Here is a 15840-nt window from a genome sequence, read left to right on the forward strand (position 1 = left end):
TAATAAAAAAAATGTATTTAGGTGATAGCAAACATACACAGTTACATCAGTTTTTTTAGTTGACTTAGTTTGCTTTGGATTCAATCAGATTATAGTATTTATCATTTCCTTTTCATAGTGATTTTATCTGGATCTAAGATGGAATAAGTGGAAACCCAACTGATTATTATGAAGAATTTGATGATACAGATAACCCTGGTTTAATGACCATCCACTTAGCAAAGTTATGATTGACTTTCTCAGAGCTAGTTACAATGTTCTGGAGTTCTGACTGCCACTCCCACCCCATGGTACATGATCATATATTGGGTCCTTAGCAACTGGTTCAAAGTTATGGACATTTGCAGTATCCCATGGTCATGTGATCACATGTTTCATCATTTAATGCCATTTTCTGGCATTTTAATGCTCATTGATTGCCACATTTGCTTAGCTTTGGTGACTGCTTATGACTGCAACATTAAATAATACTGATAACTTTTATTGTTTTCAATCTATTTATCCATAAATTTGTGCATCTGTGTTACATTCTGAAACTAGTTTATAATGCTCATGGATGTCTGTAAGATATGGTTAATAAAAGAAAAAGAAAGATGGTGGCAATGATGATGTCATTGAAGCTCTGCCTGTTTTTATACCTCTACTGTGGGGTTTGCATTAGCTTTCTACTAGCTTCCAAGTGTAATTTAAATACTACTATTAACTGATCAAATACTTTATGGTTTGGCATCTGTTTATCTGTAGGATAGCCATCCTTATGCCAACATTACTAGGAGAAGATCCGTTGTTCCCATTTTGGGGAGGTAAATAAAGCCAAAGTCTAAAAGTGCCATTTTTCAGTGATCGTCCTTTGGAATAATTTTCTTTTCCAATATTTATTTGTATTGAAACTCCTCTGCCTTCCAGCAAAAAAAACCTGAAGATGGAATTTTTCCTCAGGCTTTGCAGGCTTGATATCTTAACTTTGGTTTAGGTTTTAAGTTTTTTTATATCTGTTGTATTTTATACCTAGGTAGCTAACAAGAGTGCAAATTTGGTAAATAAATAAATCTGTTCTGAATTAGCATTCCCTGGAATTCTGGGAGTTAAAATCCACACATCTTAAACTTGTCAAGTTGAAAAGCCCTAGCCCTATCAATGTTTTGTAGCTTCAAGCTTGCCTCTTTTGCTCATGTTATGTGCCACCAAACAAATAATTCACATTCAGTATGAAATATTTCCATTCCATTACGATAATAGTCTTAGAGGTATTCACTGAAGATATATGCCAGTGAACTAGCCTCTGGAAGCTAGGAACAACAAATCTTTTGCTAGTTAAAACCTATAACAGGATTGGCTAAAGCTCCTAAGCCTAAGAGCCTCTTACCACAATTTCCATATGGCTGGGAGCCAAACACTACACAGATTCTGTTCCTTCCCTGTCATCATTTCTCCACTCTCAAGAATTAAATCAATATACTTGTTCCTTCTCTCTCAACAGCTTTACCCATAAAGCCTTATTTCCCTTCACAACTTCTCTTCAAACTATCCAGTAACCTTTCCAAAATAATCCTTTATGTTTCCTCCTTCTTGTGACCCATCATCTGCTTTCTTTTTTTTTTTGTCTTGTCAGATCTCCTTCACTGGGTGGAACTCTTATAAATATTCACAAATTTTACCAAATGCAACCTAATGCTTTCTATTCTAATGGCAATGGTTTGGGCCATGATTTAGCACAGTTTGTTCTCCGTGTAGTAAGTAAAACAACAAAAACAATACATGACTCTATTAACAATGCCAGGTCCCATTCCTATTTCTATACATCATGGGTGTCAAACTGGCGGCACACAGGCTGGATGTGTCACATGCAGGCCACATCCACCCTGGCTCTGCAAGGGCAAAAATGTCACGATACACGATATGTCACATGATGTGATCGAGTTTGACACCTGGGCTATACAACATTGTTTATTTGTAACAATTCATCTACCATGAATAAATCTAATTATTATGTCAAAAAACGTATACACCTTTTAAATATGAAAAAAATGTCTGAGTTGTTTTTTTTAATGCTAATTAAATACGAATGTTTTTAACATTTTACAGTTAGCTAAGTTGCACTAATTTTGAACAAACCATCCAAAACCATAAGCCAACTTTTTTTTATTGTTTTCAAATATATTTACTCAATTCAAAATGGCAATTCAAAATCACAGTAAGCATGCTACTTGCAACAGGTGAATACAATACTGACCATTTATTATTAAACTGGAATCAGGGATGCTAGTTTTATGTCTTTGACTCCTGAACACTACATGGACAAATCTCTGCAATTTTCTTGATAACAGTTTTGGAAATGATGTGCCACTGTCTTTTTCCTGTGGCAGAGTGGGAATGGCTGGCCCAAAGTAAACAGCTGGCTTTGTGCATAGGCAGTACCAGAACTTCACAAGCCTTTAATCACTACATAAAAAGGGCTTGCTGTGTAATAGCTATGAATAAAAAAAATATTTTGCAAAAAATGCAAAATATTATACAATCTTAAGAAAAAGCAGAGAAAGAGACTTGGTTGAAGAGAAAATTTTTGGCTGATATGTGGCACTTGTTTTTGCCAGCTGAATAGCACTTAGACTTATATAATGCTTTATAGTGCTTTACAGTCCTCTCTACGGACTCAGCATATTAGCCCCACAAAATCTGAGTCTTCTTTTTACCAACCTCAGAAGGATGGAAGGCTGAGTTATCCTTGAGCTCGTCAGAATTGAATGAGTTGAATTAGCCTGCAATACTGCATTCTAACCACTGTGCCACTACGGCTCTGAATAATTTGCTAACCCTGGACTATTTTGACAGGAGAATTTTTTTTCACTGTGACTCATTTTTCTCTTAATTCTATGCTTGAGTCATTCATATGCATCTATGTGCATATAAACAATATATAGAAATTTTTGTGCTTTAACGTACGTGGGACTAGCCAGTATCCAGCCTTCTCCTCTCATTGTATTTCTGCCTTCTGTTCAATGAACCAGTATCTGCGTTTAGCACTTTTTCACTAAATCTTTTCATCACTGTAGTCACTGAGTTTAATTAGGGGGAAAAAGGAGTCTTGCTAAATTGTACTGCAGTACTTATTCTGATTACTTGATGGACACATCCATGTTTTATTGGTAGTATGACTGATTTGCCACTGCCTTCTTTTATAGTTTCTAGGCTATAGATCTGATATTCTCTGCAAGAAAGTTTTCTTTAAGTGGTAAAACCAAACTCATTGAAGCTAATTCAAAGTAAATCCTGCCTTTATAAATTAATTATAATACATACTAGGCAAATTGAATTTTAATTCATTTGAATATGTTTGTCAGTTTTCACAGTTCAGTTTGTTTCCTGTATAACTATGTACATTCAGCCGATGAAAATCTTGTAGAATATCATATTAAAAGGTAAGAGATTTTATTACGCAACATGTAAGTCTATTGTACTGAGATAATGCAATATTGTTTTGACTTGAGCAGGATGAAAACAGTTTTTTTTAAATCTTTCTACATAAATACAGAGCATGCTTGAAAATATCTCTCTTTTTATTTTCAATTTCAGGCTCCCAAACCCTTGCAAGTGACAATAAATTACTTAATGCAGTTGTAAAAGGTGACCAAACTCAGATGATTCACTGCAGGGAAAATGTCTTGACCAATAATTTATGAGATTATATCACTACTTGCTTAGCTAGTATGTGTCAGTCTTTTCTGAAAGCTGCTATTAATCCTTCTTTGCCTTGTAATTTGTGAGCCAAAGGTCAGATAGATTTCAGCAGAGCACATTTACTCTTAACTGTTTAAACTGAAATTATAGATTAGCTGGGATCCATTTAAATTACTGCTAAAAATTACTACACTTTAAGACACACAGAACGTGGTCTCATTTTTAAAGCATCAATTCTAGAGCTGAAATTTTGTAATTGGGAAATTCTAAATTTTACTTTAGAGACTAGAAAAAGTGAAAAATGCTCTTTTTACATTACTTTGTCTCTTGGTATGAGTAATTAAAACCATAGGAAAAATGATTTCACTGCACGAAAATAGTCAACCTTAAATACTAGGTGTCTGCCATTAAGGAGCAGGAAATAAACAAAAGACATAGAGTTTGCTCATTGTGGTTGTATGTCATAACAATTGTAAAACTGGTCAGTCACAAGACTGACCTGATTTTTCAACCTATGTTGTGGCAGTTGTTAAGCAAACAAGGCAGTTTTAAGCAAATGCCATTGTTGTTATATGAACCAATGGTTTATTATAGGCACGGTTTTGCCAAAAACAGGAAGAACGATGGTAAAACCATAGTAAAACATAGTCTCATGACTGTGAGATGCTGCAAATGGCCATAAAGGTGGCCATGTTGTCAGGCAGTCAAATTTGATCATGTGACTGCAGGTTTGGCCTCACCACCAGAACTTTGAATCCGAGCTGTAAGTCCTCTTTTTGGGGGGTTGGTCATAACTTCAAATGGTTGCTAAGTGACCAGTTGTAAATCAAGGAATTCCTATATATCTGCACTCCTGTGAGCTCTGAAGCACATTTTAGAGACAGACTCCAAAATGCTGTATAAACCTATAAATCACATGTCTGGTGTTCTAAAAGCTAAGCAATTGAATGACACTTTGGAGATTTCACACAGGCATAATCCAATTGCTGGAATAAGATGAAGCTGCTATTATGTGTTCTATTAAAATAAATGGAAATATGACAAATCTAATAGGCGTAGGTTGTTCAATGCATCTCTCCCTCATCCATTATGTTGTTTCCTTCTCTGAAATGAAAAAAACCAAATCACTTTTATGGAGTACTATCTTTCTGTCCTTTCATCTTTAGAACTTGTATCTCTAAGATTTCTGATTAAATAGTAGGATGGCCGATATCCAGAAAATGTTTTAAAAAATGAATTTATTGGCAATGGCATGTTAAAAGCAGATTATATACTAACAAAGAAGATGTACATGGATGTTGACCTCAGAAATGTCATTTTCGAGGTTACGTATCACTTTGTGGCATTGACTTGAGCTACTTGCAAGAAATGTTATTAATGAATTGATTTAGGCGTGCTGTTCAGTAATAAAAGCAAGGAAATATGTTATGAAATATCATATGCCTATCCTTGACAGATGGGAGCCTATCCTATAAAAACTCACACCACAGAAAACAGAAAAACATATAAATGTTCGATTTTCCAGGATGAGCTTCTCCTGAGCTTTTCTTTGAACATTCTGAAATTCAACATTAATCTTCTACAGCCATAAAAGAGAATATACTCTCTTTGATAAAATACTTTGGCAAAGAGACCATAATCTATGATAGCAAAATATTGTCCAATGTAATATTCATTGTTAATAGGGCTGTCAATGCTACAAAAAGAGTTCAAAAGAATTGCTTTGGAACTTGAGCAGAGTCCTCTCTGTTAATCATTAAAGTAGCTTTGTCTGAAAAAAAAGATACAGCTAATTAAAGTTAATGTAACTCTTAAAGCAGCAGTGTCTTTTTAATCATCTCATGGAAAATTAAAAAATAATAGGCTGTTTTAATGAATAGCAAACTGGTATTGTACTCAGGCTTGTGAAAGGTCTGAATCACTTCCTTCAAATTATTTCTGAACTAGGCACAATCTAGTTGTTCATATACTATTTATGTGCAGTAGATTTATTATCATCAATTAATGGGAAAAAATAATATGGGATATTAAATAATGGTTCATATTAAAAAGAGATTTTTATATGCTTAAGCATGCTAAATAATGCACATTTCAAAACTATTATTATCCTTGAAAAGATATAATGTATATAGCTACAGAAGTATATTTTAAAAATGTTTACAACTTAAATAAAGAACATTTTTAATTCAAAGATCGATTAGAAAAACTATAATACTTGAGCATAATAGTTTCAGCTCCATCATTCTCTTGAACCAGAAAATTGCTACCTTAGGGGAAATAACCTTGACACTAATCTCTTGGAAATATTTCAAATAATTTTTATAACTAGTCTTTTTTCCACACATCAATTGCAGTAAAGATTACTGCAGGTATTCACACCATAAACCATTTTTCAACAGAGAGAAGCTAATTATTATATTTAAGGCATAGTTACATATGATATAAAGCTGTTGCAATGGACAAGTTAAACACTATATAAATGTTTTATTAAAAGTTTGAAAAAAGATAACAGCAAAAAGCTAACAAAGGAAAAGAAGAAAGAAAAAGGCAAAGACAAAAGAAAAAGATGTAACAAAAGATGAAAAGAAATATAGCTTCCAGTTTTCTTAGCAGGAAATACAAGCATAAGCATGATTATAAAATTATCTCTTACTCAATAGTTTCAAAAAAGTTCTCTTATTTCTATTATCTTTTCCCCCCCCTTAATCATCAAAATCAGAACTCATCATTTCCTTTTTCCCCTATTTCATAGAAGAAGTATAGCTTTTTTGTTAGCAATAAATGTAGATGTCTTTAGTTTAGTCATGTCTGCATTGTCATCCTTACCTACCATTCCTGCATTGTGGGTAATGCTGAATTTTTCCACTTTTGAGTATATAATAATTTTGCTGCAATGGTCATATAATAAAACATGATTTTTTCCCTTTCTGTTCATTACTTCCACAATAAAAGCCTCTGGTTTCACCTTAAAATGTTTTGAATTAGTGAGTGCATTTGTAAACAAAACTGTTTGGCTTTATTACATTTCATCAAATATGATAAAATGTCCCATCCTGTTGTTCACATTTCCACATAAATTTGAAGTACCTTCATACATTCTAGATAATCTTTCTGGTGCCAAATATCAACAGGATATCATTTATAAAAATTTATATAAAAAATCTCTTTAAATTTTAACCCTTTCAACCACATAGTTTCCCATTATTCAATTTGTGTACTGTAACCAGATTGTAGCCCATTTTATCATACATAATTTCATTTAATCTTCTTTTGTCTCAAATTTCAACAAAAGTTATACATTTTAACAATATATGTCCATCATTTGCACACAGTTTTGTTTCAGATTCAGTGTTAGATTGTTCAAAACTTTAAAGTATTTTATCTACTTTAAATCTTTCTGATAGTTGTGTATGAGGAAATCACTGACAAATATATTTTTTTAACAGATCTTAATTTGGTTTGATGTATAAAAAATTCTAGCTTATCACAATGTTAACCACTTATGCTTTCTAATCATTTCTTGGCTATAGAATGCTTCTTGCAATGATAGTCACAAAGGTTTTTTCGTTTTTCAAACTAGATCTGAATTTATTTCATATTCTCAGAGTGGCACATCTAACATAATGATTTGTAAAATCTACATTAATTTTAGCTTTGTTGTACCATGCTGTCCATGTTGACAAGTTTAATACTAGACAGTCCTTTAGTTATTGTTTTTCCTGTTGTACCATTACTAAAAGGGACTTTTGAAACAGGTAGTTGTCGACTTAAGATCACAACTGGGACTGGAACGTCTGTTGTTAAGCTAGGCATTATTAAGTATTTCTGGCCTGATTTTATGATCTATTTTGCCATGGTCATGATGTGAATCACCAAATCATCTGATCATTAAGTGAATCTGGCTTCCACCCTTTGACATTGCTTGCTGGAAGCTGACTGGGAAAATTGCAAATGGCAATTATGTAATCCCAAGACGCTACCATCATTGTAAATATATGCTGGTTGTCAACTGCCCAAATATGGGCAATGTGATTGTGGGGATGGTTATAAGTGTGAGGACTGGCTGTAAGTCACTTTTTGCAATGCCATTATAACTTTGAATGGCTGCTGAATGATCGGTCGTAAGTCGAATACTACCTGTGCATTAATTTAACATGTAAGTAGATAAGAGTATATGTGTATTATTTTAAAACATATTCCTATTTAAATAATTTATATAAGGCTCTTACAGATATAAAACTATTCCACAAGCTAATCATTGTTTAGTGACTGCTCAGGTAGTGATATTTGCAATTATGACAGTGATGAAAAAGTAACTTTACAAAGTGCACATTTATGGCTTTTCACACTTTGTCACCATCACTTCAGTTAACATATGTTGCCCTGTATAAAAGTGTAAGCACACTTGGATTAATGACTGTTCAACTTAGTGACTGAATTGCTGGTCCAGAATGCAGCTGCTAAAGGAGGCTACCGGTATATCATACATAGATTTATTTCAAGTATGCAAGTTATTACAAAGACAGAAAATTTAGAAAGGTGACTCTAGAAATTGAAATGATACTACCAAGACAGCTAGTAATGAAGTCTTCATACCATTATGATATCAGGGAGTCAGTGACAATAACATTGCAGGGCTGCCTTTTTTCTGAAAATCTTGATCTACAGTTTTGATTCTGTGTTCTGTTGTCAGAACTGAAGAATGCCAATTAATAACTGAGATTGTCTTTCAATTGCTCCAAAAGAGAAATGGGTAGCTGAGGATAGGTGGATATTATCTGTCCCTTTTTTTTTCACCCAAGAGCAAAAGGAAAAGACTAGTCTCTTAATCTGAGCTAAATTTGGGATAGAAAAGAGGAGTTTTGGTCTTTGGAAGAAATCCTAAGGCATTAATTATTCTAGAAATCCTGCAAAGACTATTTACAAGGTTCTTGCTCTTAATCTGCTTAGTATGTATGAAAACATATTCTTTATCTCAATGAGACTAAGAGAAAACTAAATTCTGGGTAAGCATTTTCTTGTTAAAAAGTGGGCTATAGGAACATAGAGTCCTGCCAGATCAGGCTAAAAACACATCTAATCAAACTTTTGGCCTGACCAGAGAGTTGTCAATCAGATGCATTCAAATATCTCAGAAGTATCGACCAGAAAATAATAGCTCTTTTTGACTTATTTCCCTGGAACTGCTGCTTAGAATATGTTGTTGTCTATGATTCAGGAGATAATCACATATTGTAGTCATCAATGCTAATATCCACTGATCTGCCATGAATTTCTCCAGTTCTCTTAAAGTCCTCTAAGACAACTATCAGAATAGCTATTCACAATGAATTTCTCAATTTAATAATGTTTTATGGATTTTAGCTGTATTCACCCTGACTTTGTTTTTAATAGATGATGGCTAAGGAACCAATTTTCCCTTGTCTTTCGCCTCATTGGATGGAAAGTGGATCCATACCTCTTACATTCTAAATCATGTTTCACACTCATTCAGCTTCCTAAAAATAATCCCAATCCACAGTGGTAAGGAAAAAGAATGGGTAGTGTGAACAATGTGTTGGCAACAACTTGCAATTAATAGTTTGTGAAGTGGCAGGTATGAAGGGTGAACAAGGAAAGTGCCTGGAATCATACAGAATATTCTGGAAACCCAGGCCTGGGACAGCAGGAGGAATGGATTTTATGTATATGTATATACTTGAATCCCCTTCATGGATTACTGCCTTGTCGTGGCGAAGGGGCTTGCGTAATTCAATGAAGCTATGAGCTATGCCGTGCAGGGCCACCCAAGACGGACAGGTCATAGCAAAGAGTTCTGACAAAACGTGATCCACTGGAGAAGGAAATGGCAACCCACTCCAGTATCTTTGCCATGAAAACCCTATGGACAGTACCAAAAGGCAAAACAATATGATGCTGGAAGATGAGCCCCTCAGGTCGGAAGGCATCCAATATGCTACTGAGGAAGAGCAGAGGGCTAGTACTAGTCGCACCAGAAAGAATGAAGCGACTGGGCCAAAGCCGAAAGGACGCTCAGCTGTGGATATGTCTGGTGGTGAAAGGAAAGTCCGATGCTGTAAAGATTTTTTCTCCATAGGAACCTGGAATGTAAGATCCATGAATCAAGGAAAGCTGGACGTGGTCAAACAAGAGATGACAAGACTAAACATTGACATCTTAGGTATCAGCGAACTAAAATGGACAGGAATGGGTGAATTTAATTCAGATGACCATCAGGTATACTACTGCGGGCAAGAATCCCTCAGAAGAAATGGAGTAGCCTTCATAGTCAATAAAAGAGTAGGAAAATCAATACTGGGATACAATCCTCAAAATGACAGAATGATCTCAGTTCGAATCCAAGGGAAACCATTCAATATCACAGTAGTCCAAGTCTATGCCCCAACCACCGGTGCTGAAGAGGATGAAATTGACCGGTTCTATGATGCCCTACAGCACCTTATAGAACTAACACCCAAAAATGATGTCCTTATCATCATGGGGGATTGGAATGCTAAAGTAGGAAGCCAAAAGATAACTGGAATAACAGGCAAGTTTGGCCTTGGAGTACAAAATGAAGCAGGGCACAGGCTGATAGAATTTTGTCAAGAGAATACGATGGTCATAGCAAACACTCTTTTCCAACAATCCAAGAGATGGCTTTACACATGGACATCACCAGACGGTCAATACAGAAATCAGATTGACTATATGCTCTGCAGCCAAAAGCCAAAGTTCTATACAGTCAGTAAAAACAAGACCAGGAGCTGACTGTGGCTCAGACCATGAGCTTCTTGTTGCAAAGTTTAGGCTTAAATTAAAGAAAGTAGGGAAAAGCGCTAGGCCAGTCAGGTATGAATTAAATCATATCCCTCTTCAATATACAGTAGAGGTGACAAATAGATTTAAGGAATTAGATCTGATAGACAGAGTGCCTGAAGAACTATGGACAGAGGTTCGCAACATTGTACAACAGGTAGCAGCCAAAACCATCCCAAAGAAAAAGAAATGCAAGAAAGCAAAATGGCTGTCTGAGGAAGCTTTGCAAATAGCTGAGGAAAGGAGGGAAGCGAAAGGCAAGGGAGAAAAAGAAAGATATGCCCAATTAAATGCAGAATTCCAAAGAATAGCTAGAAGAGATAAGAATGCCTTCTTAAATGAACAATGCAAAGAAATAGAAGAAAACAATAGAATAGGGAGGACCAGAGATCTTTTCAAGAAAATTGGAGAGATGAAGGGAACGTTTCATGCAAAAATGGGCATGATAAAGGACCAAAACGGTAGGGACCTAACAGAGGCAGAAGAGATTAAGAAGAGGTGGCAAAATTACACAGAAGAACTATACAAGAATGAGCTTAACGTCCCTGATAATCACAATGAGGTGGTCACTGACCTCGAGCCAGACATCCTAGAATGTGAAGTGAAGTGGGCCTTAGAAAAGCTGAGCAACAACAAAGCTAGTGGAGGTGACAGTATTCCAGCTGAGCTATTCAAAATCTTAAAAGACGATGCAGTAAAAGTGCTACACTCAATTTGCCAGCAAATTTGGAAAACTCAACAGTGGTTACAGGATTGGAAAAGATCAGTTTACATTCCAATTCCAAAGAAAGGCAGTGCCAAAGAATGTTCAAACTATCGCACCATTGCACTCATTTCTCATGCTAGTAAAGTTATGCTTAAAATTCTACAAGCTAGACTCCAGCAGTATGTGGATAGAGAACTACCAGAAGTACAGGCAGGATTTCGAAGAGGCAGAGGAACTAGAGATCAAATTGCTAACATACGCTGGATCATGGAGAAAGCTAGAGAGTTCCAGAAAAACATCTACTTCTGCTTCATTGACTATGCTAAAGCCTTTGATTGTGTGGATCATAACAAACTCTGGCAAGTCCTTAAAGAGATGGGCATACCAGACCATCTTATTTGTCTCTTGAGAAATCTATATGCGGGCCAAGAAGCAACAGTGAGAACTGGACACGGAACCACTGATTGGTTCAAAATTGGGAAAGGAGTCCGGCAAGGCTGTATACTGTCGCCTTGCCTATTTAACTTAAATGCAGAGCACATCATGAGAAAGGCAGGGCTAGATGAATCAAAAGTTGGAATTAAGATTGCCGGAAGAAACATCAACAACCTAAGATATGCAGATGATACCACTCTAATGGCAGAAAGTGAAGAAGAACTAAAGAGCCTCTTGTTGCGGGTGAAGAAGGAGAATGCAAAAGTTGGGTTGAAACTAAACATTAAGAAAACCAAGATCATGGCATCTGGCCCTCTCAATTCCTGGCAAATAGATGGGGAAGAAATGGAGGTAGTGACAGATTTTATTTTTCTGGGCTCCAAGATCACTGCAGATGGGGACTGTAGCCAAGAAATTAAAAGACGCTTGCTCCTCGGGAGGAAAGCCATGACAAATCTAGACAGCACACTAAAAAGCAGAGACATCACCCTGTCAACAAAAGTGCGTATAGTCAAGGCTATGGTCTTCCCAGTTGCAATGTATGGCAGTGAAAGCTGGACCATAAGAAAGGCTGAGCGCCAAAGAATTGAAGCCTTTGAACTATGGTGCTGGAGAAGACTCCTGCGAGTTCTTTGGACTGCAAGGCGATCAAACCGGTCAGTCCTAGAGGAGATCAACCCTGACTGCTCTTTAGAAGGCCAGATCCTGAAGCTAAAACTCAAATACTTTGGCCACCTAATGAGAAGGAAGGACTCACTGGAGAAGAGCCTAATGCTGGGAAAGATTGAGGGCAATAGAAGAAGGGGATGACAGAGAATGAGGTGGCTGGATGGAGTCATTGAAGCAGTAGGCGTGAGCTTAGATGGACTCCAGAAGATGGTAGAGGACAGGAAGGCCTGGAGGAACATTGTCCATAGGGTCGCGATGGGTCAGACACGACTTCGCAACTAACAACAACAACAACAATACTTGAATGCCCAAGAGTATATACAATTCCTCTGAGCCATCTCAGACCAACCACACCCAATAGTGGCTACAATTTGGCACATGGAGGAAAACCTCCCTTTCAGTTTCAGGGATGGACTGTCCCAAATTCCTAGGGTCCTTTTATGTCAAAACCAAAACCTTGATCTTGGTTCAACAGCCAGCTGGTAGCTAATATAATTAACTGTTTGAAAAAACTGTAATGTCTGCCACAATTTGCAACAGCTTCAATTTCGGAGAGTAAAACTAGCTTCCTATAGAACACTTCACAGTAATCTAAGCTTACCAACAGCAGTAGAATAATACCATATATCGTCTCTCCATTAGTGCTAACAACATATAAACTTTATCTCTTTAGCCCACATCAGCAAGAATTTGATGCAAGAACACTATTACAGCACAACTCTATGTTAGCAGGATCAAATGCTGTACCACTCTATAATATATAATTGAATTAACCACGTATCTTCATATTATTATTTTGTGAGCATTCTTACAACCTTTTATCATGACCATATTTAACATAGGGTGCTGAATGTCAGCTTAATGACATTAAACTATAAGCAGAATTTCATTTCATTTGATGGACAGCACAGGAAACTCAATACATTTCTGCCTGACTTCTTTTTCCCTTATAAAAGCCTAATGCCTTGAAATCTGAACAGATTTCAAGGTTAATTTTAAAATACTCTCTTATCTCCTAATTTTAATTATATTGATGATTAACCCCACAAGAAACCATGGCAGCAGTAACATCATGGCAGCTATTGGGGGTGGGAATCTTACCTTCTGGGAAACCCTCCCAGACTTCCAAACGATCGTAACGGCAAAATGCACCTCCTGGTGGATTTGTATCTGGTTCCAATTCAAAACTTTCAAATTCCAGGATAATCTCTGACATCTTTGGTGCAAAGATAATGTAAGTACATTCAAGGCTGTTGGGATATTTTTCAGGGAATCCTGGTGATTTGATCATTCCAGTCATAGATGTGAAGTTTCTGGAGCACTCTGGTCCTGTACCACAAAAGAGACAACAACACATTTCCTTTCTGTAAGAGTTTATACAGTTAGCAAGAAAACAAATTATGCCACTTCTCTTTTAAGAAACAGTGTGGCTTTTTGGAGAATTGCCCCATGTTAATCCTGTATTAGTCGCACAGTTAATTTGGTCCTAATATTGTACTGATAATTGTACTAGAAGGCAATTCTCATATATTACATGAAGCCTGTTTTTCCATTTCTATCAGAGCAAACTGAAAAAGTAAACTTGTGCCAATTCTGAAATAGAGGGAAAAATTATGACAATGTCATATGGGAACAATGAAAGCGTAAGCTGCAGAAATATTGTCAGCCCAAGGGAAATAATTATAACCCCTTTAAGCTTAAATCTTTAAATCTTCAGGTTGACAGCCCTTTATTGGTAAAACAGAATGTTTTGCAAGAAGAGAGTGTGGTGTTTGGTCGATGGAACAATGGTTTCATATTCCTAGAGCAGTGGCTCAGTAAGTCTGCCAGATGTGACCTATGGCTTCTTGACAAACTAGATGTGAAAGGTAATTCGTACTTGTATCAAGGGTGACTGATTCATTCTGAGCTGTGTTGACACAGGTGCACCAGTAAAGTGATGCTGTTAGTGAAGGTATGATAAATTGTTTGATTACTAGCAATGTTGATCAAATCTAACTAACTTTGGTATTGTGCAAAGCAATTACACAAAAGCCTAATTCTATTATAGGGCTACAAACTCTCCATATGGATGGGCAATGTCCACTGCCCATGTGACTTCTAATTTCTTTGCAAAAGTAACTTCTTCTGATGCAATTACGTCAGAAAAGATAAACATCTGTCCTAAGCATTGATTCTCACACATCAACAGTGGAGCAGACATGTATACAGGAAGATGCCATTCCTATAACTGGCAACAAGATGGTTTGAAAAAACGTCTCCATATGGGAATGAATGAGAATCTGTTTCCAAATCTGATGGCTATCAGGATAATTCCCTGCTGTGTTGCAAATTCATTCATTCATTCATTCATTCATTCATTCATTCATTCACTCATTCACTTTACTCACTTACTCGCTCATTCTCTCACTCTCATTTATAAAGCCATGCAATTCAAGTGACCCTGAAGCATACAAGAGGGGAAAAAAATCCTTCTACAACAAACACAATATAAGGACAAAAATTATAATTCATTAAAGTCAACTAAAACATAAAATGGTAACCTGACCAAAATACATTGCAACTATTCAGTTGGAACTCCACTCAACCTAACTCAAAGGCCTAGGAGAAAAGCCAGGTCTTGATTGCCTTTCTAAAGGTTTGCAAGCCTGGGGTCAACTATATTACTTGAAACAAATTGTTCCAAAAATAGGATACCACTGAATTCCACAAATATATTAGAAAATTAATCTTTCCATTCTCAGATGTAATCTTCAGAATATCACTTTCTTGCTATCAGATTTCCATTCATACACCAAGGTAGTTTCAAAATAAGATAAATCTGATATGTCTCATAACAATACAGACTGGGATGATGGATATTGCAGGCTAATATATCTGGACTCTGCCAAGTTTGGAAATGCTGTTTTATAGCTCTCCTCCCCCTCCCCCTCTCTGGAATGCAAGAAAATTTCCTTCCTTCCTTCCTTCCTTCCTTCCTTCCTTCCTTCCTTCCTTCCTTCCTTCCTTCCTTCCTTCCTCCCTCCCTCCCTCCCTCCCTCCCTCCCTCCCTCCCTCCCTCCCTCCTTCCCTCCCTCTCTCCCTCCGACAATTAAAAGTTTAATGAAAGCTAATCTAATCAACTGGACATATTTATCTATTCATGGTGGGATTCATATATGTGAACAACCGGTTCTCTGTGTGGATGCCACTTCTGGAAGTCCGTACTGGGCCTGGGCAACAAAAAATTAGCTACCGGTTCTGCCGGTGCGAACCAGCTGAATCCCACCACTGGATAAAAGTAATGACTCAAAAGACATCTAGTCTATTGCATATGTTTATAAATAAATTCACAACATGCAATGGTGTAAAATAATTCAGAACATGCTGCATCCTACCTACTTGGCTACTATCACATCAATCCAAAGTTATCAAATAACAGAAAAGAATTAGTTTATATTTGTTTCATTTTTGCTTAGTGTCAGAGATGCATCAAGTATTTGTTTTCAATATATTTTGCCCTATTTTTGTAAGCTTAGTAAAGGAAAACAAAT

The 15840-nt window shown here is 36.4% G+C and overlaps 1 protein-coding gene across 4 annotated transcripts in view; it reads right to left on the minus strand.

Moving 5' to 3' along the window:
• Positions 1-15840, minus strand: part of NRP1 (neuropilin 1) — a gene marked incomplete at its 3' end in the record, with an annotated part of 156887 nt that overhangs the window by 77396 nt on the left and 63651 nt on the right. For all 4 annotated transcript variants that reach the window (XM_081345730.1, XM_081345731.1, XM_081345729.1 and 1 more), the window contains exon 4: positions 13409-13636. In XM_081345730.1, the coding sequence (XP_081201856.1) occupies positions 13409-13636 (228 nt within the window). The remainder of the gene's footprint in view (positions 1-13408; positions 13637-15840) is intronic.

Source organism: Vipera berus, assembly GCF_964194415.1.
Source record: "Vipera berus genome assembly, chromosome: Z".
NCBI lineage: Eukaryota > Metazoa > Chordata > Lepidosauria > Squamata > Viperidae > Vipera > Vipera berus.